Source organism: Montipora capricornis, chromosome 14 (assembly GCF_036669925.1).
Source record: "Montipora capricornis isolate CH-2021 chromosome 14, ASM3666992v2, whole genome shotgun sequence".
Lineage (NCBI taxonomy): Eukaryota > Metazoa > Cnidaria > Anthozoa > Scleractinia > Acroporidae > Montipora > Montipora capricornis.
In genome coordinates, this window is record NC_090896.1 from 27,980,112 (window position 1) to 28,007,611 (window position 27,500).

The 27,500-nt window shown below is 38.6% G+C and overlaps 4 protein-coding genes and 2 long non-coding RNA genes across 6 annotated transcripts in view; 2 read left to right on the forward strand and 4 right to left on the reverse strand.

Annotated features, from left to right (window-relative positions):
* The window catches only part of LOC138032624 (uncharacterized), a 737-nt gene extending 193 nt beyond the window's left edge, over positions 1 to 544 (reverse strand). The window contains exons 1-2 of the long non-coding RNA XR_011128418.1: positions 431 to 544; positions 1 to 311 (exon numbers count right to left, since the gene is read on the reverse strand). The exon at positions 1 to 311 is cut by the window's left edge and continues 193 nt beyond it. This is a non-coding gene — a long non-coding RNA (uncharacterized lncRNA). The remainder of the gene's footprint in view (positions 312 to 430) is intronic.
* Positions 1 to 27,500, reverse strand: part of LOC138033121 (uncharacterized) — a 216,086-nt gene that overhangs the window by 51,848 nt on the left and 136,738 nt on the right. The window lies entirely within an intron of this gene.
* Positions 2,010 to 6,315, forward strand: LOC138033340 (uncharacterized). The gene is made up of 5 exons (XM_068881088.1): positions 2,010 to 2,115; positions 2,624 to 2,736; positions 3,391 to 3,585; positions 4,667 to 4,877; positions 6,179 to 6,315. The coding sequence occupies exons 1-5, from the start codon at positions 2,010 to 2,012 to the stop codon at positions 6,313 to 6,315; spliced, it is 762 nt and encodes a 253-aa protein (XP_068737189.1).
* Positions 12,211 to 24,049, reverse strand: LOC138033120 (uncharacterized). The gene is made up of 3 exons (XM_068880889.1): positions 24,013 to 24,049; positions 15,474 to 15,574; positions 12,211 to 14,818 (listed from the first exon to the last, which is right to left on the reverse strand). Exon 3 carries the CDS (start codon positions 14,725 to 14,727, stop codon positions 14,086 to 14,088), a length of 642 nt encoding a protein of 213 aa, XP_068736990.1. The 5' UTR covers positions 14,728 to 14,818; positions 15,474 to 15,574; positions 24,013 to 24,049; the 3' UTR covers positions 12,211 to 14,085.
* Positions 21,282 to 22,429, reverse strand: LOC138033117 (uncharacterized). Its single transcript, XM_068880887.1, has one exon. The coding sequence runs from the start codon at positions 22,386 to 22,388 to the stop codon at positions 21,375 to 21,377; it is 1,014 nt and encodes a 337-aa protein (XP_068736988.1). The 5' UTR covers positions 22,389 to 22,429; the 3' UTR covers positions 21,282 to 21,374.
* On the forward strand, positions 22,475 to 23,394 carry LOC138033119 (uncharacterized). The gene has a single exon (XM_068880888.1). The coding sequence runs from the start codon at positions 22,571 to 22,573 to the stop codon at positions 23,222 to 23,224; it is 654 nt and encodes a 217-aa protein (XP_068736989.1). The 5' UTR covers positions 22,475 to 22,570; the 3' UTR covers positions 23,225 to 23,394.

A 27,500-nucleotide genomic window follows, 5' to 3' on the forward strand; every position in this document is an offset into this window, starting at 1 on the left:
AGTAAGAGTACGAAATACTATTCTTTGAGAGTGCAAAACTCTTATTCAATGCCACTATTTTTTAGAGTACAATAACTCTTTCAGTTTGGGATGTAACCCACACCGACATTTCAAGCCGATAAATACTGGTTTGTGATAGCTTGTGAGATACTTGTGAGGTATGTGGTGCGCAACGGATTTCGAGCCAATGAATGTGGGCTTGCGAAAGCGTCTTAGCTTCAGTGCAATCCGCACTAAACACAAGCCGAGTCTAAATATGTTGGCTTGCGAGAGTAAACAACTCCCGTATCGATTCCACTCAGCGACGTCACCTGGATGAAATAAAAAAGAACAAACAAGGCAGGCAAAGGATAGTTAATTTTCGAAATGAAAGAACGAAAACCAATCTGAAACAGCACGACAGATCAATTTTGAAACACAAATAACTTACCTTACAACTAATTTGCGACGGAAAAATCTTCAAATTTTTCCCAAAACAGGGAAAACGACCGCAGATTTATTTGCAAACCAACGCTAGAAGCAATGGCCGATACTTGAAAAACAATGACCTCGCAATTACTAGTACCCAGTCTACAAGCCAGACTGTCACGTGTGTTTTCGTCCTCAAAGTGACATACTGACAAGATTTGCCTCTGACTTAGGGGTCTTTATGCATAATGCATAAGACCCCAAAAACACTACAATCTACTTCTTTCTTCTGACCGCAAAAATGCTTCCACCTGTTGTGGCTTTCAGGCGCTCTCCTAACCTTCGAGACCTGCTGGTAACAGCTAAACTGACCCCTAATGTAACTCATTCTAATTCCGCACTTCCTTCCGGTTCTTTTCGCTGTGGCAAAAACTGCGATAACTGTCCTTACATTTTCCATGGACTAACCAACTACACATTCTTCTCTACTGGCGAAACACGCTCCATTAATTCCCACATAACTTGCGAAACTAAAAACCTTATCTACATCATTCAATGCAACAGATGCCATCTACAGAGTACATAGGCGAAACTAAACGACGTCTAAAAGACCGTTTTAATGAACACAGCCGCAAAGTTTAGATAACGCTAACACCAAATCGAAACCTACTACAGTCGCAGAACATTTCCTCTCCTCTCCCCACAACATCTTTAAGGACATGCAATTAATTCCTGTCGAAAAAATATTTTTTGACAGAGACTCGATCCGTAAGGCCAGGGAAACTTTTTTTAAATTTCAAAAGGCAGGACAATTGATCCCAACGGTCTTAATACCCGCGAAGAAACGTATTAGATTTCAGTTTATTATTTAGAGTCATTTCCGTTATTTTTCCGTTACTCTTAGTATTTGAATTCAAATTTGTTGTAACTGCCATTTTTTATCACATTTCTTTTCTAGTATTACGTCAACATCCATTTACTATATATATGTACATAGAAGCAATTCAATGTAAACTCTCATTGATTGTACCTGAAGAAGGCTAGTTTGGCCAGCCGAAATATATTACACCACTAAAATCAAATCTACGTCGTATCGGCTCTTGCTTAAAATATTTAGTTTCTCAACTCAAGCGGCTGATCCACCCAACTCAGTGCCTTCTGTTTTTGTGTAACACGTACCACAGGCAACCCACTGTACGCTCATGGTAATGGTAATGGTAATGAATTTATATAGCGCATTTTCTATTAACATATTCAAATGCGCTTTTACAAGCAAGGGATCTATGGATGAGACCGGACATCTATGGGTGAGATCGGACATCAGCATATGTCATATGTCATGGAGCCTCTTTTTATATTTTATCCTGAGGGAGTCTTTTACTGTGTAACCGCATCCCCAAGGGTAACATGAAACCTGAGCTTAACCAAACCCAAGCAATTTACCCTACGGAAGCTAAGGCTCCAAACCCAAGGGTTGTGTAACCACAGCTATTGTAGCGCTCATTAAAAGTTAGTTTTTGTACGGTTCCTTTGAAGCAGTTGTTTCATTTGTCAGTCATAAATTTGCATTTGTTAGTGGTTTTTAGAGAGACGTAAAGACAATGGAAGAATCAGAAAGTGAAATAAATCTACAAGAATTGTCAAATAATGATCAAGATGAAGCCAAAAAGAAAGAAGCCAAAGAGAAAGAAGAGAGAGAAGAACAAGGTATGGTTATGATGAAGATTGAATATTGGCTTGTCTTGGGACACGATTTGCAAACAAAAGATATAGTGATTTATGTTACTTTGTTGTCGACCATGTAAAGTTGTCAATAGCTTGCGAAAATTTAGGTACTAAGAATCATGTAAAGCGTTTTCCCTTTTCAAAAGTGAACTATGTTTGTGGTCAATGATAAACCCGGTAATTGTTCTGGATTTGTTGAGGACAAATCTTTCAATTTGTTATTGCGACCATCTATTGTCTACTAGGAGCGTGTTTCTAGCCTGCGTATAGGAAGCGTTGCCGTATGATCGCAGAAATGTCCGCATTTTGGCAGCATAATAGGGACCTCACGAAAGAAATCAAGATATCACAGTCTATTGCCTGGCATCAGTATCGTGAAACTTTCTCTAGTGACTCTCATCCTGAAGGCACACACTGAATCAAAATGCGCTCTTTTATAATTGTTTTTAAAGCAGAACTGATGTTTAAGACTGAGTCTTTTCCTCTATAGAGTCTCGATTGATGGATACGATTGTGACAGGGGATGTGGAAGAAATAACAGACAGGCTTAACCCACGAGCTTTAACAAAATGCAAGAACAACATATTGTATATGGCAATGAAGGTAGATGACATATAAAGCCTCTTAATAAGACTCCCAGGCGAAACGTTTCGGGATGCTCGTGGAAAAAAATAGAATTAAACCGATATTAAATGCAGACAAATTTGGGTACTGCTCGAGTTTGATTTGACCTTTAAAAGATACCATTTAAAAACGGACAGACAGTATACAACACTAAACGATACCTTGACGGTTAAACTTCGTGACGTTTCGTCTTGGAAACCCTAACTAAGACCAAAATCAGTGATTTACACCTCTGCACGAGACGACGAGTATTCCCAAGAGATAAACCTACTTTGATAAATAAAGTATTTATCACCAACCAGCAGATACGTACGGAAGACCCTACTTTAGATGTTTTACTGTGATCTAGAGAAATTTTTTGCAGTGGTAAAATTTCTAAAATCTTTGTGATATGTTAAAAATACCTAGAATACGAGAGAGAAATTGTGAACAGCTGTAAGATGTGACTTTCCTCCGAAAAAAACATTCGTAATTTTAACATATTACTGATATGATAGCACCAAACGGTCTCGTCCGCGTAGCACTCGTCATTTAGGAGCCGAACACATAAACTATATATACGTTACGCAGTTTGTTTGCGAGGTGAATGTTTATCTCTAGGAGGCTTGACACATTATTGTGTTCATTTGTTAGGCAAGCAGTGAGCTGCGTCGTAGAGCAGACAAGAAGGAACAAGACGAGGAAGAGTTTACAAAATTGGCCAACTCTGTGGACGAGTTCTCTTGCTCGCTGTTAAATCCGTTAAAATCAGATATAGAATTCTGCCATACTTTTGCCGATTCACTGGATCAAGTCATCGATGATGCTATAGAAATGGAACAAAAAAAGGTAAGAAACCAAAGCTTTTAAACTCGGTCGGCTTAAGAATGTTTCAGCGTAAGTTTCCCAGTTCAAATCACCCTCGCTCATAACACAAAAGAACTTTCCCTAAGCATGTCCTTGTGGTGTTCACCGTGGAGATTCTGTATGCACAACCTGACCTGACCGTAGTCCATTTGCAACTTTCTGGAAGTTTGAACAAGAAATTCAAGGGGAGAGGTGGATCGCACTTGAAACTGACGGAGCCAGGAGTCTGAATAAATGGCGCGCTTTTTGTCGGATGTGTGAGTATGACAATTCCAGTTTCCGTTAAACGGTTAACGCAAAGAAACAAACAGAAATAACAACAATAACAACAACTCCAACAGCAAGAACTGAGAACCACTGAAACGAAACTACTTCTGCACTAAATTTGTTTCACTTTAAAGTGCCACTACGATGAAAATTTTGCATGTCCTTTTTTCTTTAGGTTTTGAAAATAGACGTACTAAATAGGTATCATGCCAATTTTTATCTCAAAATTCCCACGGAAAGTATGATTATTGTAACGTAGTTTTTCGGTTTTCGCTGTCCGCCATTACTCGAACGGCAAATGACCGTGAGAGAGGAAAAGGGTTGGGTCTAGCTGGGTCGCCTGGGGTCTGACGTCCTATGCGCAACGCTCAAAATAAGCGCGGCTAATTTCCCATTTCGTCTATTCGATGTGAGAGATCGCCGAGTTGCTTTTTGCTGATATTATATACATTACTCCTTGATCGACTTGTTGGCTTTGTCAAACGCCCGCGAAGCGATGCGCGTATGGCGTCACTAGCCAAGTCTTGCGTGAAGACCGCTTACAAAATAATCGCAGGCTTCTCCAATGACGTCCGAGTAATGGCGGACAGATTTTTACCGGTTTTTGCCTGGCTATTTCCCGACTTATCTCGCTTCTATCGTTCCAAATTTAAATGCACTGTTTTATTTTGAACATATTGACTTAATTGACGTTGAAAAAATTCGAAAAGAAAACCAAACATTTTCGTCGTAGTGGCACGTTAAGAGTACTTTAATTACGTGCATTAATTGACGAATTCTCTTTTTTCCATTGTAGATTTTAGCACATCCAGTGCTTCATGGCTTAATGAACGACAAATGGTTCGGTGAATTCCGCACTCTGAAAAGATCGTCCTGGCTGAGTATTAAATATTGGAAGTGGTGTCTTCTCAACATCTGGTGTGTGTTCGACGTGCTGCTGTTTCCAATTCTCTTTGTTCTGTTTTACATTATTCACATCTGCAGAGATAAGTGGCCAAAAAAAAGAGGTAAGTTATTGCAACGCTCTGCTATTCAGTACCGACGTATGACTCTAAAACTCCGAGTTCAACACTTACTCGTTCGAAATAACCCTTGGAATGAAGTAAAGGTAACATTCTTCAGACACTGGAGATCGCTTGGGAAGTCGCGGAAATGTTCTCCAAAGCTCCATCGGAAGTTCACGAAACCTATCCGGAGTGGAATTAATTCAGGAGATATATATTACGTGCTTTCATAGAGTTTATTTTTAGCGCCACAGATCAGGTCTTTCAAAGTTCAAATGAAAATTTCGCCAATACTACTTGTGTGTTTTTTTTAGTTGAATAAGTTAGGAAATGAACCTCACCGCTAGACTATTACATTAAAATTCTCAGTAATTTTTCGCGATTTGGTGTTGGATCATTGTAACCATGAGATAGTCGTCGCGAGCTTGCAAAAATCAAAACCTCTTTACCTTTGTATAAAATTTGGGAGCCCCATGTGCTGTCAGACTTGGAGACAAAGGCATGAATTTTGAATGATGTTTGCAAGTTGACGATATCAATCTAAATTTAGCAAGTGAGTGAGAAAATTTATTAAGGCCTGTTCCAAACGCCGCTCCATTCATGCACCCAGCCTAATTGACGAGCTAAGAGCTGCAGAAGAGCGGCGTTTGAATCAGTTTGGTTGAGCAGGTTAGTTTTGGAGCGGCCAACAACGTTAAGTTCGACAGGGTCTGTCGCAGTATGCGACGTTGGAGAGGCGGCTGATTCATATGGCGCTCTTGTCATGTGCCGAACCTAACGCATAAATTGTAATAATTTATAATCTTACCACAGTACACTCCGAAGTTTTACCTTGGTACCTAGTCTTCTTTACCATTGTATGGATTTCAGTTTAGTTCGACCCAGGTACGGCGTATGAATTAGCCGTCGCTCAAAAGTCGCTCTTTAGTCGAACTTTATTGAGTTAGGTTGGGCGCATGAGCGGAGCGGCGTTTCAATCGGGCCTAAGGAACAAAAATGCGTATCATCCGCAAATAAATTCTGATAGATTTAAGAATGTATTTTTTAATAAGCTAATTTTTATTTTTATGATCATTTATTTTTGGCTAGTGTATTTCTTAAAATTTTAAGACATTTGTAAAAGGTAACTTAAGATATGTCTGTCTTAAGAGGAATACAGATTATTATTATTATTATTATTATTATTATTATTATTATTATTATTGAAATCTTAATGATATCACAATGACTACAAGTTTATGTTTAGGACCTGAAATACTGTAGCCTTAATACAACTATAAAGATTTTGTATTCTTTCACCATAGATGTCGCCATTGTCTTTCTCGTCAATGCAACTTCTGAGGTTCCTAACCCTATCCTTTACGAGAAAATATTGCTCTACACAGCTATAAATTTGTTATTTGTTGAAGGAAAGTTGGCAAGAATGTTTGTCAAAAAGTGAGGAAGCTACCTAACCACCCACTTAAGGCGTTAATGGCTATTGTTAAAGATTAGGAAACCTCAAAGTCAGTGGCCGAAAAGTTATTGCAGAACACTTTAAACAGTCATATCTTCAAATATAACTTATCAATTGAAATAAAGTAATATCCTGTTACATTATTTCTAGGCCTATTTTAAGCATTTACACAGTATGTGAACGTGATTTGGTACTTTTAATCATGTGCTAATAACGACTCCGTCTTATAACTTTTTTTTTCGTGTAAAATCGTCACAAAACCTTTCGAAGGGGCTTGCGAAAGCTTAATAGCAACAACACAACGGAAGAAGGTCACTAAATATTTCTGTCGAACAACAACGAGAGCAGAGTGTCTCAGTAACGGGAGAGTGTACTCCATATAATGGGCTATACCTCTTCATATGTACCTTTAGTGAGCACTTTTTTGGCGCTCGGTACTTTGCAGTGAACGTTAACAAAAATAAAAGAATGAAAGGATTGATTTTTTTTTAGGTGAAATTCTTTCCAATTTTGAGAAAGTGGTCTACATTTCCAGTCCAATACAAAATGTTAAATTACCGTGACATTTAAATTGCAATTTTCAATAATGTTGCATTGAGAATTATCAAAGGAACTCAACTTGTCAAAAGCGATAAAACACCTGCCCATTGAAAAAGGGATTTTTGCGTTGAATGCGGGCAAAATCTAGGTGATAATATGTATTGCTGTAATCTGCACTAAAAAGGAAATTTCCCGTTCGCTCATCTCTCCGAACAAGTCGCCTGTCGATATGCTTGATGACGATGTTGTATGGAGGACTTCTGTGCTTGTCAGTAAATTCCGCACCACAACCATAGCACTTTTTTACGTTGCCTGGCAGTGTAACTAACTCGTACCTGTGAGGGGAATATCCTGAATGCCAACTTTCAGCGCCCGAAGCGTATGTTGGCTGCGGATAGTTTTGTCCTGTGCTCCAAGGGTCATGCTGTTGAAAAGGACGGCCGCCTGCCATCACTGTAGGATGGTGATGAAGAACTTCTTGAGGGCTAACACCATGATACAAGAGATTATGAAGGTAAGAGAAGTAATCCCTCATACTGGCCCTATTCCCATCGTAATCCCTCTTAAGTTATTTTTAGATCTCCTGCGAGATCCGGTATTCCCACGAGGGTTAACTGATAGCCAATCACATGTCCTCATTTTTACCAGTGTTGACAGCTGAGCGAATTCCCACGCAATGATTCGCGTCGTTCGCGATTTACCATCAATCAAAAATGGCGGAGGATGTTGAGAGACAATCATATATATACATTTTGTGGACGAACTATAGAGTTAACCGATTACAATGACTTATGTTTTGAAACCTGTATCTTGGAAGGAACGAGTTATGTAACCGACAGGATACAGAATGGTAAATGGAAGACTATGGTCGATAAGTACGATCTCTCCGACTTTAATAAACGCATTCTCGGTTTCCGTTGCGGGATTAAAAGATGTTGACTTAATTCTGATACGGTGGTAGAGTAGGCAGATAGAGCTCTACAACAGTACCAAACATGAAAGGAAAACTTGAATCAAGCGTCCGATAAAAATTTTTGAACCCGCATTATCGGATTCAAGTGAATTTCCAAAGCACGTATGTTAAATATAGCTGTCTCCTTAAAAAGAGATTTAACACGGTTTCGTATATGGCACAACCTTGAATGTGGTATCATTGAAAACTAGACAATTAAGCGATTTCAGTTATAGATGTTTGAAACCTGTATCTATCTATATATCTTTGCACCTTGTATCTTGAAAGTAACGACTTTAAATAGGCGACAGAATTTTGTACACAATGAAATATCGCGGGACTACAGTCACCAAGTAACAAATTCCTGACTTGGTCAACGCGTTCTCGATTTTCTTAGCGGACTTAAACTATGGTGACTTAATTCTATGATATTCATAAATTAGACAGCTAACGCTTTCAAACAGTACCACACATGACAGGAAAATTTTAATTGACCCCGCGATAAAAATTTTTAAAACCGTAAGATCGGATTAAAGTCAATTTGCAACGCACGTGTAAAACATAGCTCCCTCTTTCAAAATTATTTAACACGGTTTCCTACATTAGGAAATCGTAAAATTGGTATCAGAGTGAATTATACAGTTAACCGATTTCCACGATATATGATTGCAAACTGCATCTTGACACGGACGAGTTTTGTAAGCGACAGAATTTTGTAGACGGTGAGAAAGTGCGCACTAAAATGGACAAGTAACGCAATGGAACCAAGGTAAACCGGTACTTTTACAACTGAAAATTTTGCAATTATTCTACTCAATAGATAACAATAAAATTTCGCAACAAAGGCACTCAATGTATAATACAGAATGACTTTTTGGCATTTATTGAAATCTCATTAACTGCGAATTAGTAACTCAATTACATCTGTCAAAATTATTTAACACGGTTTGATAGATTGGAAGTTCTTCAAATTGGTATCACTGTGAACAAGACAGTTAAGCAATTCCAAGGATAAATGTTTGAAAACTGTATCTTGCAAACAATGAATTTTATCAGGCCATGAAACTCAATTTTGAAAATGGAGAGTGGCATCGTACAGAATTTGCTGCACTTTCCCTCCTCCACGAAACTTCCACGTAACGCGCGCGGTAACATTATCCGCGGGAAAATTGATATGATCTAAAAATAGCCTAAGAGGGATTACGATGGGAATAGGGCCAGTATGAGGGATTACTTCTCTTACCTTTATAATCTCTTGCATGATACGAACGCCCCATGATAATTGCTGCTGGCTGCTCCATTTGGTGACTTGTGGTCGGTAAGCATCTTTGTTGATTTAATGTATTGGAATTTGAATGCTGTACAGCATTGGGCTGGGCGCTTGCGGAAGCCGGTGTTGTTTGCTGGGCTGTGGCTATACCTGGCCGCTGCGTTGGCTCTACAGGGGCACCCAACGAATCTGTTCCTCACTTTATCTGTTCCCCAGAGGAATCTTGCTGGCTGGCAAAAATACAGGTGTTCCGATGAGCTGGCTGGGAAATTTATTATTGATAGAGGTTTTGCCTGGGTATTACTGACTTTTTCTAGCATTTCAACCCGAGCTGGCTGTAGAAACTCTGAAGACTGAGAACGACAAACATACCACGGCTGGTCACAGTGATTGCGCTCGCGGAAAAAACCTGTGTCGGTTTTGTTCGGTCGTTTGTTAAAAGCGCGCGGAGGTTCCACAGATCGACGAACACGGATTGTGCTGTTTTCCTCATTTACATGTAAGATTTATTTCCATTGTTATTTTATCTGTATGCTGAGATTCTCGTGATGTTCTTCTACACTGAATTGAAATGAACAGAGTGAATTTAACAGTATTAACTTGTATTTTCATTCACAGATTTCAGTTTCGACCAGAGTTTGGACGGTGTACAATGTGTTTGGTGTTAGCGTTTTCGGAGGTATAAGACTTCCTATTGTAGTTGTTTTAATGCTTTTTTTTTCGGTTATCTGTATTAGTCAAGTGCGTGATGATCTTTTACAGTTGAAGCGAATCGAGCCAACGAATTGTAAAAAATTGACAGCAGTACGTATTTTTCTTATTCGTGTAGGCAGCCACGGGATCAACCGGGTGCTTTCCTCAAACACAAGGTAAAAATCAAGAAAAATTCGCACTTATTTTAATTTAGTTTATTTCGTTAGAAAGACGATTTATTACTCTCGAGAACTCCTGCGAAGAGATCCTTTTTTAAGAACCTGTTGGCAGATATTTGGCATAATATACAAAACCCTGCTTAGTGAACTAAAATCAAGCAGGTTCTATAATTATGTGAGTAACAGTTAAATTGCAATAAATACTTTAACCAAGGAGTTTGACTTTGAGATCGCAAATATTTATTTTTCTGGCAATCAATACCTATATCTCCTACATAGAAACTAGGACCTTGTCAAGAACTCACTTTAAGCCTGCATCCAAGTATCCCTATTTTGCCAGACAAAAAATATACATATGTTCGTATATGCAGGCTTTTACTATTGTTTTTTTTTCTCTGACTAAGAAAACTTTGTTGGTTTTGGTCAGACTGTGGTTTTAATTGTGAGAATGCTTCTGATGATCAGCTGTTTTGTATTGGGTTGAGTGCTTAATTAAGACATACTATTGTTCTTACAATGTATGATTGTGTCAGCAATAACTGTTGTCATCAACACATACATTGACAAAACAATTATTGTTATTGTGACCAACAGCACTAATTCTTTTTTACTTGGCAGATTGTTTACTTTTCCTTTTCAACAATCACAAATTATCTTTAGTCATACTTTGTCTCTGTACAAAGCCAAACTGAGTTAGGCTTGTGAAGATGGGCATTCTTTGTTTGTTCATTCTTACGACCCTCTCTCTTCCATCAGGTTGAGTTAGGCTTGTGACGATGGCCATTCTTTGTTTGTTCATTCTTACGACCCTCTCTCTTCCATCAGGTTGAGTTAGGCTTGTGACGATGGCCATTCATTGTTTGTTCATTCTTACGACCCTCTCTCTTCCATCAGGTTGAGTTAGGCTTGTGACGATGGCCATTCTTTGTTTGTTCATTCTTACGACCCTCTCTCTTCCATCAGGTTGAGTTAGGCTTGTGACGATGGCCATTCATTGTTTGTTCATTCTTACGACCCTCTCTCTTCCATCAGGTTCAGTTAGGGCATTCATAGTTTGCACTGAGAACTTTGTTTCCTTTGTGGCCCTCTATTCAGTTGTCTATTAAGTTTCAATTCTCCTTTAATGTGAATGGCTGCACATCCGTGTCATTGGGAGGAAGACGCTCAACAGTTGTTCAGTCATGGTAACATTTTAAATTTTATTAAAATAATTTATGGCATGGAGAAAGTCCATTCATTTTGACCAGTTTAAGTGCTAGACCTATATGGCCTGCAGAAATTTTACTGATCTTGTTATCCATCCAGCTCAAGATGTGACTGTCATATTTGGCGAGTCAAGGGAATACTTTTTTTAATTTTTCAGTTGATCTGGAAAGATATATAGCTAAATTTGTTAACTGCTCTGCACCATGATGACAAATAGATCTTATTACCTTAAGCTGTTTTTTTTTTTGCCAATCCGCAAAGACATTTATGATAAATAAACATGTTTCAACTTAAGCGTAAGGTTTCTGCATCTAAGAATTACAGGGGCTCGAGTCTACTTTTTACAAATACTAACAATCACAGGATGCCTACATAATGTGTTTGACCCTTGGTATTATTGAATTTAGAAGCAATGTATGAGAATAGCAAAAAGTTCCATACTATTGTACTATTCTGGGATAAATATTTGCATATAAGATGAGAATAAACTAACCTTCATCCGAAATGTTCTTCTGTGTTGTTATTGTGGCTGCTTGTGGGAAATTTAGCGATTTCAAGGACGTGTGTTGCTCTGGTAAAAATTGCTACAATTTGCCATTTTCAGCCATAATAACAACAGCACATCATTTCAGATAGTTTATCCTCATCTTGTGTAAATATTTATTGCAGAATAGTACTATAATAATTATGGAACTTTTTGCTATTCTTATACATTGCTTCTAAATTCACCCTTTGTGTGGGTCCCCTGTGATAACAATGATTAGTGAGTCCATAGCTTGATCTGAAAACTCAATCAGCATTACTGCTGGCTCTACCCAATTAATATTGGTCTCTAATTTATTTCCTTCTTAATTATTTTTCAGGCTACCATGGAAATAGCAAGGAATTGGACATTGACAATTGTGTAACTGAAGAGATCAATAAAAATGTAAAATGAAGAGCTATTTCAAGGTTCCAGTTGTTCTGCCTTATTAGGGGTGGCGAATGGTTCATCAAAAACTCTGGGTCTCGCAAAATTTTAGTCGAATTTCACTGGTCTCGCAGTCTCGTTTTTTATATGAAGGTGTCAAACACTTTGAAGTCTCGGTCTCGCAATCTAAAAAGTAAAATGTCTCGGGCTCGCAAAGAAAAACGCTGGTCTCGCCGTCTCGCAAAGTCTCGCATTTACCATTCGCCACCCCTCTTATTGTAGACAATACAGGTTTATCCTAGCAAGTATTTTATTGCTTTTGTGTACAATGTTGTTAGGTATTATGAATTCTGTGCTCGCTTTCCAGGGTGACAAAAGGCTCCTAAAATTCAAACTGCTCGAGACAGCAGTGCATGTAGAGTATCATACTAACACAAGAACTACAGCTGTGTGTTTCACATTATCGTTCCATTATCATTATCAATATAAGTATTGTTATTGTTATCATCATCATCATTATTATTAGTAGTAGTAGTAGTATTATTATTCCTTTCATTTATATATATATATATATATATATATATATATATATTAATTAATTAATTAATTAATTAATTAATTAATTAAGTAAGTAAGTAAGTAATTAAGTAAGTAAGAAAGTAATTTAATTCCTGGCTGGGAAACCAACCAATTTTATCTAGCTGGCTGGGAAATTTCTTGTGTGTCTTGCTGGGAAAAAGGAACAGATAATTTTTTCCCAGCAACACTGAAAAACACCTGAAAATGCCGTAATAACATTTATTTTCATTAACTGGGGTATAATAATACATTTTACAACAAATTGGTCTTTGGGTGCCCCTGGCTCTAAAGAGAAGCCCGAGTTGTCAAAGTTCTGCTGCTGCAAACTAGGTGAACTCGTACCAGGCAGTGCATGAACGTCTGTTGACTGAACATCTGTACGTTTGTTTTGTTTTCTTTTTCGAGTTGTCTTGTTTTCCGGTGGACGGTGTCCCGAATTAGGATCAACTAAAAGACCATTTTCCGATGCTATTCGCATCATTTCTTCACCAAGTTGGGCTGCCCTTCCCAATTCTCGGCGGTGCAATTTTTTTTTCCGTTCTTCATAAGAGGGGCCAGTTCCATCTTTTGAAGTCCCCTGCTCAATGGACTTAAGTTCAACTGCGAGAAGTACACTGTCCCTAGTGTCCGTATGAGCTGCGTCGAGAAGGGAAAGGTTTGACGGATCTTTATGAGCCCATCCAGCGTGGATCACCTCAGCCTGATTCATTCGAGGCGCGTTGGTCGGAGCAAATGCACCGAAGATAACTGTTCTCCTGTTGTCCCACCAGCTCAGCCAGGATGAGAGAAAATTGCCGCTCGGATTTTTCGTTTATGAATTCTTCTAATGATTTCTTAACCTCAACATAAGTTTCCTTTAAATGGCATGTCAGGAGATTTTGGCACAGTTCTTTGAAAGTCTCACCTGCTTCCTGCCCTAATTTTCGGGCCATTTTGTTTATGCTCTCTTTGAAATGAAACTCGCAACTCTTTATGCGACTCAGGGATTCATCGCCAAAAACTTGCCGAAGTCCATTCATGTTAGCTCCGGCCATGTCGGTGCACCAACCTTGGGGATTAAATACCGTCTTGTCGTCCCCTGTGACTTTTTGTAAACCCTCGTTAAAAAGAGACCAGAACAGCGCAATGTTTTCGGAGTTCTCTTGTTCAGCTTCCATAACAGCAAGAGGTATTTGCTTTTTCAGTAGCGGATGGTATACACTAGCTGTAAGGGTAACAAAATTCCGGCACCTTTTAAATTTTCCGTCAAAAAAACAATATTCGTCTTTCAAGAAATGTTCCCCGTTCCTGTCCATAGTCAAAGCTGCTTTCATCTTCTCCTCACTTGTTTTAAAAACAAAAGATGGTCTGTCAGGATTTCCGCGCCGATCATTTACTTTATATATTAAGAGGCTATCTTTTTTGTCGCAATATTGTTTAAATGTTACTACCGCTTCAAATTTTCACCACTTGGATGAATTTCTTGGCGCACACTTTGCTTCTGATTGGCGATCCATTTTCTGTCGAGCAGCTGTGTTGCTTCTTTTTCCACTTTTTCCCAGTCTTCCTCCGTCCGCAGCGATGACATAACAAAGGCAGATTGTATTTCTGCTGGCTTCAAGTGAGGATGTTTCTTTATCATTTCCTTCACACGTTCTCTTGGTTTTTCAGGCCTTGATGTTATGGGGCACGTGTGGCTCCCACAGTGAAACACCTGTAAGTTTTTTTTGCCGTACTTCACATAGCGCCTCGCACGGCAAATTACAAATTCACCTGCTTCTCCACATATTGAACAGGCTTCTTGGCCGCTTGAACCATTTCTAAATTGTTTTGTGTTTGTTACACCAAATTGAACACGAAAAGGACAATGTGTATTGATGCACTTGAAAGAGCCCCGACAGTCTGCATATCGCATCTCTCCGTGTTGTTTCCATTGCGTGACGTTACTCTTCTTCCATTTCCGACCATCTGCTATAAGAGCTGCGCTTATTTCTTTCGACGTTTTGGCTTTGACAATCGTATATCTCACCAAACCGTCTATGCCTAATGGAAGTTTCTCCACTTCTGAAACTGGAGCACTCTCCCACATCCCAGGATCATATTTTCTTTGTTTGATTTTTTTGGGAACGTTGTCCGGGATCCTGTCGTCATCAGTTGTCTCTGAGTCCGTGGAGGAATCCCTATTTATACGAAAACAGACGGAAGCAAGTTTTTGTTAATGAAAAGCAGGCAAATTTTAGAAAAGCTCAGTGTTTGTAACGCTCTTCTATTTACACGGCAGGGAGGAGGGGGAAAGCAAGCGGGCATGTTCTTTTGTCTTCATAGCGGTGCCTGCATACCGTGACAACATGCTGCCAATCAACCTGTCGCTAAGAATGACAACATCATCACTTTATAATTTCACATGCTTGTGTTGAAGCCCGGAAAAGCCGAAGACAATAAAAAGTTCTTCTTTTAACGGCACTCTATATTGTTTAATTTGGGCTACTGTTCTCTTTTAATACAGATCTGGGTGGATGCATAATAAAGTACGAGGTGACTTAGCCTGCGAACGCAGACGTATTTCCGGCGGTCGCTTCTCTGCCCCGAGAAACGAGAGAAACGACCGACGGAAATATGTCTTCGTTCGCAAGCTAGAGGTGACTCAGATTTGCAGCGAAAATGGCCGCCTTTACAGTCAAAGTTTCCCAGATTTTTCCGTCTTGCGCAATAAGGAATGAACCTTAGCAATTGTTTCCGTGCCTCTGCCCTCGCTCCGTATTTGAGACACCCTTATGTAGTTCACTCTAGATAAGTACTGCACAATAGATTGGTTTTTAATGACACTTGTGGTACCTTGTCTTTTTTATTTTCACTGGCGACGGAATTTTGGTCAAATCGATTATAGGAGTGTAACCAGAAGGACCCGATCCATTGTGTCCACTGGCATCGTCATCCTAGATAAAATAAGAATACAAATGTTTTTTTTGGGCCATTCCTGTTTTAACATCTGATAACTAGAAAGACATTACATTTCTCATGCGCACTCAATAAAAGTACTGGTTTCTGATTGGACGAGAGCAGTGTAATTAGTCCCAAATTGTAATTTCCGAAGCTAACACGAATTGTTTCGAAGTTGACCCGAAGTCCGAGTACGAGGATTCTCGAAGTTGACCCGAATTCTTCTTCTTCGCGTACGATTCGCGATTAAAAGGTTCTCGTGATGTTTTGAAGTTCTCAACTTGCGAACTTTGAAAACACCACTCACGAATTTTCTTGAGGTCGTGCCATTTTACAGTTGTTTGCTCAGCTCGGACCTACAATAGCCCTGATCCATGAGGGGACGCAAGTTACTTCTACTGTAAGTACCGTTTCATGCTGAGATCGTTTTCTTGCGGTCGGGATAGGCGTTATAATCCCCCATGTCCGAAGAAATTTTCTGTTATCTCCCTGCATCTACCAATATTCCAGATCTAATATTTACAAATACGTGTCTCAAACATCTGGAAAATGTTGTCATTTGATCAATACCATTTCACGTTTCACAATTTAACAGATCAAAGGTATGTTTGTAATTATTTTAGTGAAGATGGCGCAAAAAAAGGGTTTCAGTCCCTTTACTCGGTTATGCTCAGAAATAATATTTGTGGCATAAGTTCACATCAATACTTTAAAAGCGGGAATTTTGTGATTTCACACTTTCCGGAAAAAAAATTGAATAAGTACACATTGGATTTCTTGGCTGATGCAAATAATCATGGAAGAGCTTAATCTTCCGCCTATTCCAACCTCGGCCACGTCCTTTGGTTTTTGGCAGGAATACCTCGAAAGTTAAAATTACGAAAAAAAGCTCCCTTTACAACGACGGCGCGTTTAATCAACTAAAGAAACTCGTCAACGGTTTCGTTTTGAGGAATCACGATTTTTTCCGAAGACGTCAGTGAGTTGTTACTGGTGCCAAAACCCAGTCAAAAAAAGAACCTACCGTAAGCACATATATAGACCCACACGTCATGCACGAGGAGCTTATCTGCCCAGCTGTTTACCTAAGTAACCTGGAGTAGGTAAATCAATTCGATCTTTGACGCAACAAATAAATCACTAGAAGAATTCATTTAATAAGAAAATTGCTGAAATTTTAGTATGTACCTTTGAAGATCATTATTAGCACTTACAATCTTAAGTTATTTCCAGTTGAGTTCCTTGAAAACGCCAGTTTTAAGTGAGGCAGGGGCCAGAGGTCAATGAATGAGTCCGAAAGAAACGAAAAATCACACCCGTAAGTCGACCAATGAGAAAGAAAACTACTAATAAAACAAATTTCTACTTTCGCGCTAAAACACGTTGCATGTAGGTACTTCGAATTCTGATTACCGATCCCGCTGTTTGTGATATTATTTGTTGCTCGGATAAATCGTTGATATTCGTCGAGGAGTATCGAGAGGGTATAGCATTACAAAAGCCCTCGATTAACGCGGAGACACGTGATCTGTCAAAGTTGAAGAATGTTCCGCCCACATCATGATTTAAAGACTTGGGACGAAGTCGACAAGCGCTATTAACATCGTAGTTCATTCCTTCGAAAAACAAAGCCCCCATTGAGAATTCCGGAGCAAAGGTGGAGACAGGTAGGTTTTTAGTAAAGGGTACTAGTAATATGGTTTATCGCACACTTTTTGTTTAGTGATCATGAAAAACTTCCAACAAACAATTCTGGGTCCAATTCTTGATCCAATCAAAGGAAGACAAAGTGAATGAATCGCATCTCCTGGCTCCGCGAGCGCTTGTAAAAGAATGGAAAAAACAAATTTAGTTTTAAATCAGGGCTCTATTTCCAAAGGATCTTGATATTAGCAGGCAAGTCAGAACTTTAAAGAAAACGACAAAACTTTTAAGATTATAAGACAAGTTTCGACAGAAACTTTTGTCATTTTCAGTTGATTAATGTACAAAGCGTTAGATAAATCTAAAACTATCCTTTTAATTCTCACATTGTCACGTTTTATGTACATTCCGTTGTTACTAATAGCACTTTTTCCTACTTATAAATTGAAGTTCTAACGCTTTGTACATTAATCAACTGAAGATGACAGAAGTTTCTGTCGAAACATGTCTTATAATCTTAAAAGTTTTGTCGTTTTCTTTAAAGGGCTCTATTTCAGTGATGAAAAACTTGAACCTTGTATGTCGTGGATAATGGAACCAAAAGGTCGAGACAGCAGAAAGCAAATCGTTATCTTTAAGAAGATTACGACATTTTTTAATTTCCAAGACATGTTTCGATGTTAAGAACATCATCGTCAGTTACAAAACATTTGAAAAATCGTTAGGACTATATATTACAACCAGGCGAAACAAAGGATCTTGATATTAGCAGGCAAGCCACTTATTCATCGAATTCGTTCTGAAAGTCGCCTATAGTAATGAAGTCAGTACAAAGGTTCAAGACATGTTTCCACAGAAAATTCTGTCATCTTCAGTTGATTAATGTACAAAGCGTTAGAAGTTGATTTACAAGCAGGAAAAAGTGCTAATTATGCTAACGTTTTATGTACATTCCGTTGTTACTAGCATAATTCGCACTTTTTCCTACTTTGAAATTCAAGTTCTAACGCTTTGTACATTAATCAACTGAAGATGACAGAAGTTTCTGTCGAAACATGTCTTATAATCTTAAAAGTTCTGTCGTTTTCTTTAAAGGGCTCTATTTGATGAAAAACTTGAATCTTCGTACTGACTTTATTACTATAGGCGACTTTCAGAACGAATTCTATGAATAAGTGGCGGGGTATTCAGCAGATAAGCTGTACTTTTTTCTATTTTTTACTTTTCTGTCTGCACTTTTAGTGGAACAAATCTTATTCTTACTGATTTTAGTCTTTAAAAATCTAAATTTGTGAAAGAGCAATCGTTGTGTTATTATAATAGGATGACGTGGCCAGTAACTTTGAAACCGCAGCTGACAACACAGGCCCTTCATGTACCTCGAACCACTGAGAGCCTGCTCGCAGGCTAGTCTTCGTTGAATAAAAGTGCCAATTATTATTCACAATTGTTGCAAAAAAGGAAACACGATTTGATTTCTTTTCTTCCACCCGTTTTATGTAGGAAGTAGATATTGTTCACACACCGTAGTGACCTCTTCACTGACACCCATTGAATTAATGGATCCATGTACGTGTTGGAGTTTGTCACCGCAATGACTTGAGATTCATGCCACAAAAGTAACTTTGAATCCTTATCATATTCAAGCGATAAAAAGAAAAACGCAAAGATACAATAGGTGTTAGCCTCCTTAAACAATAACTCTATGGCCCAAAAGGAAAAGGGTGCCAAAGCAAAGCCCAGTTGCACTTAGAGAGACCCACACGTCAAGCACAAAGAGCCTATCTGCAAATAACCTCGAATAGGTAAATCAATTTGATCCTTGTTATAATAAATATATCATGAGAAGAATTAATTGAATAAGAAATTGGTCATTTTTAACACTTGAATTTCTTGAAAAAACATGATTTTAAGTTATTTTGAATAGGAATGTTTAATAACCGTAATTTGTCACTTATCTGCTCCACTTCTCAGGTATTCTATTCGTAAAATTTCTTTTACTTGAGTGAAAAATTCAATATTTAGCAACCGAAGGAATGAAGTGTGTTGAAATATCTATTACCCCAGGCAGTGTGTCATATTTTAGGAAAGGAGAAAAGAGTGAATCAAGCGGAATTGGTCCAAGGAGCTATCCTTGAGCTACGCGGCAGGAAGTACTTACGAAGCTAGAACTTAGTTACATTTTTCATAGTGACTATCTATAGGCAACTTTCACGATAGCCTCCGATGTAAAGCAAGTCATATGCATGGCAATAGCTGTCCACGTATATCATAAAACTCAAGTCTTTTGCTGCCACAACTTCGAGACAGCTTCCTAATCGGTTATCGGTTTCAGTATTCATACACTTGTCCATTCAGTCTCAACACTGCAAAATTATTAGAGATCAAAGAACTGTACTATGCACTTACCTATGAATCGAGATCTATAGTCCTGTGTCTTCACCGCTACACTTCAGCGACGAACATGATCAACCCAACACAGTTCTTTTCATTATTTACTTTTGTATACTAATCCTAACGTGAACCTATTTTTTCTCGAGGTTTAATTTTGGCTCTAAACAAGTTTCCTCAATTCATCTGAGTGCATATTCAACCTAGGTAAAGTGAGGATCACCAATTTAACCTGTAACTTGAAAACGGATTCAACCTGAGACCGGGTTTTACCTGCAACATATATACGTTGCAAATGGGCAAATTTATGTACTCCTATCAAATCTCGACCCTTCCCGTTCACTGTTAGCAAACAAAATTGTTTTACTAAAAAATGCAAATACATTCCTATTATACAAGAAATTATAAGACCCTCCCATTACTTTACTGCAGAACTAATACTAATAAACAATTCTCCGCGCTTTTTATCAAGGTCATAAGTTTTACAATCCTCCTAATTCCGATGTTGTTTCTGCCAACTCTCTTGCCTACGTATACTTTAAACAAAAAACTTGAAGCTATTTATTTGTAACAATTATTAATGTATAACGCAGTTGATTGTGTATATTGTTTCCTACGAAATTCATGTTTGATTGTTAAAGATCTGAAGTGCAATCTGTCTACTTTTTGGCCTTTTATCCTATTTAATATCTTTCAGTTTTCGAATCTCTAATTATCTCAGTCGTTCGTTTGTTAGAACAGATCCATTCTAGGTCGTGTTACTGAGGAGGTCTTGCCTAAGTTCGTTCAGACTGATAATGCGTCTCTAGTATAAAAACGGACGTGACAATGCATTGGATGTTTTTCCTGATTTTCAGTCCTCTGTGACAGTTACAGAAAATCACATTATTTCACATTTTTGGCATGAAATGCGTTAATATCATTTTTGGGAGATGGGAAGATACGTCAACCCAAAATGAATGGTATTCGGTTTACGATTTCACGGAATAATTGCTTTCGTTTTCGGTTTTATACACTTCATTGAAATCCGTGTCATGCATGATCACTGTGAAACTCGGAAAACCGCAAAGTCCAAATATAACAATTATATTTCTGCAATGTTAATTGTATGTATAGTGATAAAGCAAAGTAAAACCCACAATAAGATACTATAAATAATCATACCAGTGTTTACGCATCTGCAAGTTTTGTAGTAAGAAACTGTATTATCTTTCTTTGCCCTCTCTGTTGCTGGAGTTCTTTTAAGAAGCTATACCACTTTTTCGTGATCTGTCAAAGTGCAGGAATGGTCCACCCTTAATTCAATGAATTCATTAGGTGTCAGTAAAGAGGTAACTGGATTGTGTCAACAATATCGACTCTCTATGTAAAAAGAGTGGAGGTAGCCACGTCCCAATTCAAGGTAACTTAACCCTTAAAACTGTTGGCTTTTAGTCTTCTGGTTTCTTCTTCTGTTTTTCTGTTATCCATTATATACTGTGCATACTGTTTCTCTGTGCTCACTGTTCCTCGGTGCATAAGTTTCCTCTGTGCCTACTGTTCCTCTGTACCCTCTGTGCCCACTGTTCCTCTAATCCAAGTTCATCAAAAGAGAATGAACAGTTCACTTAAAACTATAAAAGTTAGAGATAACAAGTTAAACCGACGTTTCGGAGTAGACATCACTCCATTATCAAGGTAAAAATGTTCTATGATGCTAAAATTACAGTATTAAAAACGATTGACGCTAAGAATTAACATAATAAGCACGTGCGAAATTGGCTATAAGAATACTTTAGCACGAATGGAATCCGATTGCACATTGAGGCTAGGCTTAAGTGTTCTTATAAATAACATTTCAAACACTAAGCAATCAAATTTGTTTTTACATTTTTTGAGCACCTCAAAGCGTTTAAGCAGGTCCCGAGGGATCGACCCGTGTGCGTTCTTATAGTGTCTGGCAATAGCCGAGGACTGTTGCTTATGTCCCTTTACACGATTGTGTAAATGTCCGCGTGTGTAGCCTACATAACCTTCATCACAAAGGTCACATTGAAATTTATATACAACACACTGCTGATTTATGATCGGCGGCTTTGCCTCTTTCACTTTCAGTTCCTGTTCAATTTTTCTGCTGGTAAATACAGGCTGGATGGTTTTGTTTACTTTCAGGCTCAAATCCTTAAGTTGTTTTTTTACAAATTCTGCTGAGTTTTGGTCTTTAAATGGCAAGACTACTCGAACCATGTTATCCGTCTCTTGGGCTGTTGATAAAGGTCGCGGTTGGTCGCAGACCTTTGAGTCAACAAAGCGTTTGATAGTGGAATTTACGAGTTGTTTCGGGTACTTTAGGCGTGAGAAAACTGACTTCAAACGGTCACATTCGTCTGAGAAGTGTGACCAAGAAGAAGATAAACGGTGTGCTCGATCGAGCATAGTTCTCAGCAAGCCATTCTTGTACCGATTGTCAACATTGCTCTGAAAATGCAGAAGGAGACCTGAATTCGTGGGTTTTACGTAGACCTTTGTCTCTATCCGGGGAGATCGATTCAGTAACTGAGTTCCCAGAAATGGCAACATACCATTGCTTTCAGTTTCCATGGTGAATTTTACGGATGAATGGGCAAGGTTTAATGTGTCTAGAAAGCTAGATGCTGCCGCCATATTCGGCATGATGGTCAGGGTGTCGTCTACATATCTTCGATAGAACGAAGGGAGTTTTCCTTGTCGTTCGAGGTTTTCTTCGATTGAGGTCATGAAAACATTAGCGAGCAAGGGGCCAAGGGGAGAACCCATGGCCACACCATCAGTCTGTTCATACAAGGCTCCATTGAATTGGAAAAGTTGTTCTTTTGTAGCTACTGAATCGATCTCCCCGGATAGAGACAAAGGTCTACGTAAAACCCACGAATTCAGGTCTCCTTCTGCATTTTCAGAGCAATGTTGACAATCGGTACAAGAATGGCTTGCTGAGAACTATGCTCGATCGAGCACACCGTTTATCTTCTTCTTGGTCACACTTCTCAGACGAATGTGACCGTTTGAAGTCAGTTTTCTCACGCCTAAAGTACCCGAAACAACTCGTAAATTCCACTATCAAACGCTTTGTTGACTCAAAGGTCTGCGACCAACCGCGACCTTTATCAACAGCCCAAGAGACGGATAACATGGTTCGAGTAGTCTTGCCATTTAAAGACCAAAACTCAGCAGAATTTGTAAAAAAACAACTTAAGGATTTGAGCCTGAAAGTAAACAAAACCATCCAGCCTGTATTTACCAGCAGAAAAATTGAACAGGAACTGAAAGTGAAAGAGGCAAAGCCGCCGATCATAAATCAGCAGTGTGTTGTATATAAATTTCAATGTGACCTTTGTGATGAAGGTTATGTAGGCTACACACGCGGACATTTACACAATCGTGTAAAGGGACATAAGCAACAGTCCTCGGCTATTGCCAGACACTATAAGAACGCACACGGGTCGATCCCTCGGGACCTGCTTAAACGCTTTGAGGTGCTCAAAAAATGTAAAAACAAATTTGATTGCTTAGTGTTTGAAATGTTATTTATAAGAACACTTAAGCCTAGCCTCAATGTGCAATCGGATTCCATTCGTGCTAAAGTATTCTTATAGCCAATTTCGCACGTGCTTATTATGTTAATTCTTAGCGTCAATCGTTTTTAATACTGTAATTTTAGCATCATAGAACATTTTTACCTTGATAATGGAGTGATGTCTACTCCGAAACGTCGGTTTAACTTGTTATCTCTAACTTTTATAGTTTTATGTTTTAAGAAATCTCTTTTAATACGAACAGTTCACTGAGGATCATATTCTCTGGAGTTCTCTGGTTCGTTTCCAATAAAATGACCGCTCCATGACATTGCAACGGATTACAACACCTGCAGAGTGTCAAAACTTGCGCTTCTCAATTAAAAGTATGTTACGAATCCTAGTACGCCGTACTAGCATTCCTTTGAAGTACTTACAGTTAGGGCTTCGTGCGTCCCATCATGTATCAGTTAAAATCAACCTGCCATGGCAGCTGGATTGTAACTCTTAACCCCTTCTAGCCCCCTCCACCCAGACACACACAATTAATACATTCGCTAGCACCGTTTTCCAGCGATCGCAAAAACCTCTGCTAACACCCCCTAATCACTTGCACCATCTTCTCTATAAATAGTAAACTGGCAGTGTAAGAGTTACAAAAAATTAACATCGAAACAATAAGTTACATTTCATAACTTTACGATTCACTGTGTAGTCAATATTTGTACACAAGCAATCACATTATTTTTCTCTCGTAAAATTGAAACAAAACTAGCAATTTGAAATTGCTAGCCTTTGAAAGATGTTCTGGTACGTAAATTTTCCGCAGTAAACTGGATGTCTGTAATTAAGAATACAATCATACGTACATCCAAATCCTCTGAATCCGAAATGATCAACTGAGCAGCTGGCTGTTTATTTTTTCTTAACAGCTTTCCTTTCTTGCCCTTACCAGCAATCTGAAAAAATTACAGAGCAGCAATCACACATAAAGCATGAACTTGGCCGTGTAATATTCAAGTATCCTTGAATTTAAAGTTCGGTTTTAATTATGGTTTGCATTCGTTGGACTCATTTGTTTGTCTTTTTGCCTCTTTTCCCAAGTCACGGAAGTAACACAGATAAAGGAATCCATATAAAGGGAGTAGGGGTCTGAAATAAATCCGTGACATGGGGGTACAGGTACATGGTTTTATCCCTGCTCCACCCCACCCGATACCCATTTACCGAGTGCACTCTCTGAGTGCAAGAGGGTTATTTTCTTTATAGCCGCTATCTGTGAGCGGCGAAGCCGCGATCGGGAAATACAATCCCTCTCGCAGGTATAAAGTTCTGGTATAAAGCGAACATTAGAACTTTTGAACTTATATCACTTTTCAACTTACTGTGGGAGTAGTGGAGGATGTAGTTTCTTTACTGCCAAATCCAGGAGTTTGGACAATGGACCAGTCTTCGTCGCTGCTATCACTTAATGACTCATTCTGAAACAAGAATAACATAGCCGCAAGTGTTGAGTTAGAGATGCTAAGGGTACTAATTTCCAGAAATGTATTTATTTTGTGGCTGTCCGGCCGACCGAAGAGCCTTACCGAGAAATAATTCTTGGGTGAAACAGGTTCCTGACAATGAAATTAAATAACCATGACTATACCTTGCTTAATTGGATGGCCTTTTTCAGGGCGTCTTCTTCGCTTTCCTGCTGGTAAGCTCGCATCCAGCTTTGGCCGTCATCTGGAGTATGGTCATCTCCCAAAACAACTTCGGCATAAAGCAAATTTTAACAGCGACTGCTTGAGGAAATCCGAACTTCGAACCCGGGCACACAAAGTACAACCGTGAAGTAATGCAATAAATCTCGACGAACAATGAAACGTATGTTTCTTGAGTAGGTGTGATTTCGCAATTCTGCCAAGTCTGGCCTTTGTCAAATAACAAATGAATCATTTTAAAATTTGAAACTGTTAGAACCTCTTTATTCATTGATTTCAATAATGTTCCATATATAACGTATTTTATGATTTAGAAAACGACATGGTTATGACCACTTTTGTTTTTGGGCAAAATGAATGAATTCTGTTAAAGGAAATTTATTGCCCAGAGGAAATAAATGGATTTATGCTGAGTGTGACATTCTTAGTTAGTTATTTCCCATGTTGCAGTTTGGGCATTTCTGTCATCCGGGATTTTCTGGAGATGATTCACCATTTGTGCAAGCTAGGCGGAGACTGATTCAACAGAGTCAAATCAATTTTCCCTCCCCACCCTCCCTATTTTTGCTTTCTTGTGGATGCCGTGTGTCCCGTGACCTTTGCTGGAATCATGTCTTCTATATTTGGGTATTCCCTAGGTTACCACGCTGATTTTCAATAAATGGCCTAGCCCATCAGGGCTTGGCCAAAATATCCCAAACAAATGTGGTATTATTTGTGTCCCAGCAAACGGACCTCGCCCAGAGCAATGCCTTGCCAACAATATCAGTCAGACTGTATGGAGCATGAAGGGTTGTATAATATTTATATATTATTAATTGTAAATCAACTTAGACCATAATTAATAACAAATACTATTAAGATTATATTAACTATGTTATATTATTATTATTAGTTCTCTATTAAATATAACTTACGTTAATAATAGTCATATTAATATTACTAATTATTATTATTAATATTACCCACACCCACGACCTGTACCAACACCCACACCCACGACCCACGACCCACGACCATTAGTCAAACTCCCTAAAAGAAAAAGGGTGCCAGAGCAAAGCCCCGTTGCACTTAGAGAGACCCACACATCAAGCACAAAGAGCCTATCTGCAACTAACCTGGAATAGGTAAATCAATTTGATCCTTGTTGCAATACCTAAAACAGGAGAAGAATTAATTGAATAAGAAACTTGTTCACATTTTAGTATTTACTTCGAAGACCATTTTTAAGACTTAACCACGAATCAGTGTCAATCTCCACATTTTTGTGGAAAATTAGTATTTGATGTATCCACAAAGACTGGATAGCATTGAGGGGACGTCCTATATCTATGATTGTTCTTCCAACAAACAACTAGCTCGAAGTTACAGATTTCTGTAGGACAATAGGCTAACTTTGCTGGTTGCTTGGCGCCTTGCCACTTTTAAACTCAAATTATTCTTCTGATATTTGTGTGTCGGCTGTTAAAGGCGATTCCCGTAACACGAATTGTTTTCTAAGATTTGGCCACGAGAACGCATGAGATCCCGATTTGATTTTCGTTCTCCGAGTTAGAATGACTTGTTGCGCGTCATTTCATCAACTTGAAACTTTCGCAGCTTAGGGCAATATGACAAAATACAAATTTAAAAAAGCTTCAAATTTAATGCTTTTTCAGTGGTTTAATTTTCAGACGTGAAAGTTTGCCAAGTCAAAGACACAATAGGGCAGAGTGAGATCATATCATAACAAGATTTGGAGCCATTTTGTAGACAACATCGTATCACACGAAACCTGCTGTGTTGAACCTTGCCACTTTAAATGACAATTTCTTTACACAAATCTTTTCTTTGGTTGTTGGGCTTACTGCAGCAAGCGGGAATTCCCGTATCACGGCCTATGACAAAAGTCTCGAAAAGGGGAATTAAAATACTTTTTGCCAAGGAAATTTAAATAATCTGGAGCACTCGTAAAATAAAGCCTTGCGTCTTGGCTTAATCTTTTCGCTTCAAGATTCAAAATCAGCCCCATTTCTTCTCCAGAAAAATTCGCGACTCTACTTGCGACCATCTGGTTCAAAATTTCAAGGTTGGGAAGCTTTATAGCTGATCAGTGGATACCTTGTTTTGGCAAGTGTCAATTGGTCAAAACAGGGATGTCCAATATCAAAGATGTATTTTTAAAAATCATGGCTTAAAACATCTTTTTTTCCGACCAATGAGAAAGGATACTACTAAACAAATTTCTACTTTCGCGCTCAAACACGTTGCATGTAGGTACTTCGAATTCTGATTACCGATTCCGCTGTTTGTGAAATTTATTTGTAGCTCGGATAAATCATCGATAAAACGTTTATTAGTTTTTAGTATTTTCTAAAAGGACTTTGACTTCTTACACATTGCGCGGCCTTACGTTCCTATACACAGGGCGGTTTTCAATTACGCGAGGCGTTTGTAAGACGTCTTCGATTACACATGGCATTGAGTCTCATCAGGTTGCATAAAGGCCTGGCTAAACTAGGAAACATTGTTGCGGAAACATTGTTGCTTGTGATGTTTCCCTGGGTGGCTAAACTGAGAAACATATGTTGCGGACGCAAAATTTGTGTCCGGGAAACAAAAATGTTTTTGACTTCAGACAAAACATTTTTGTTTCCGAGCAGCAAAAT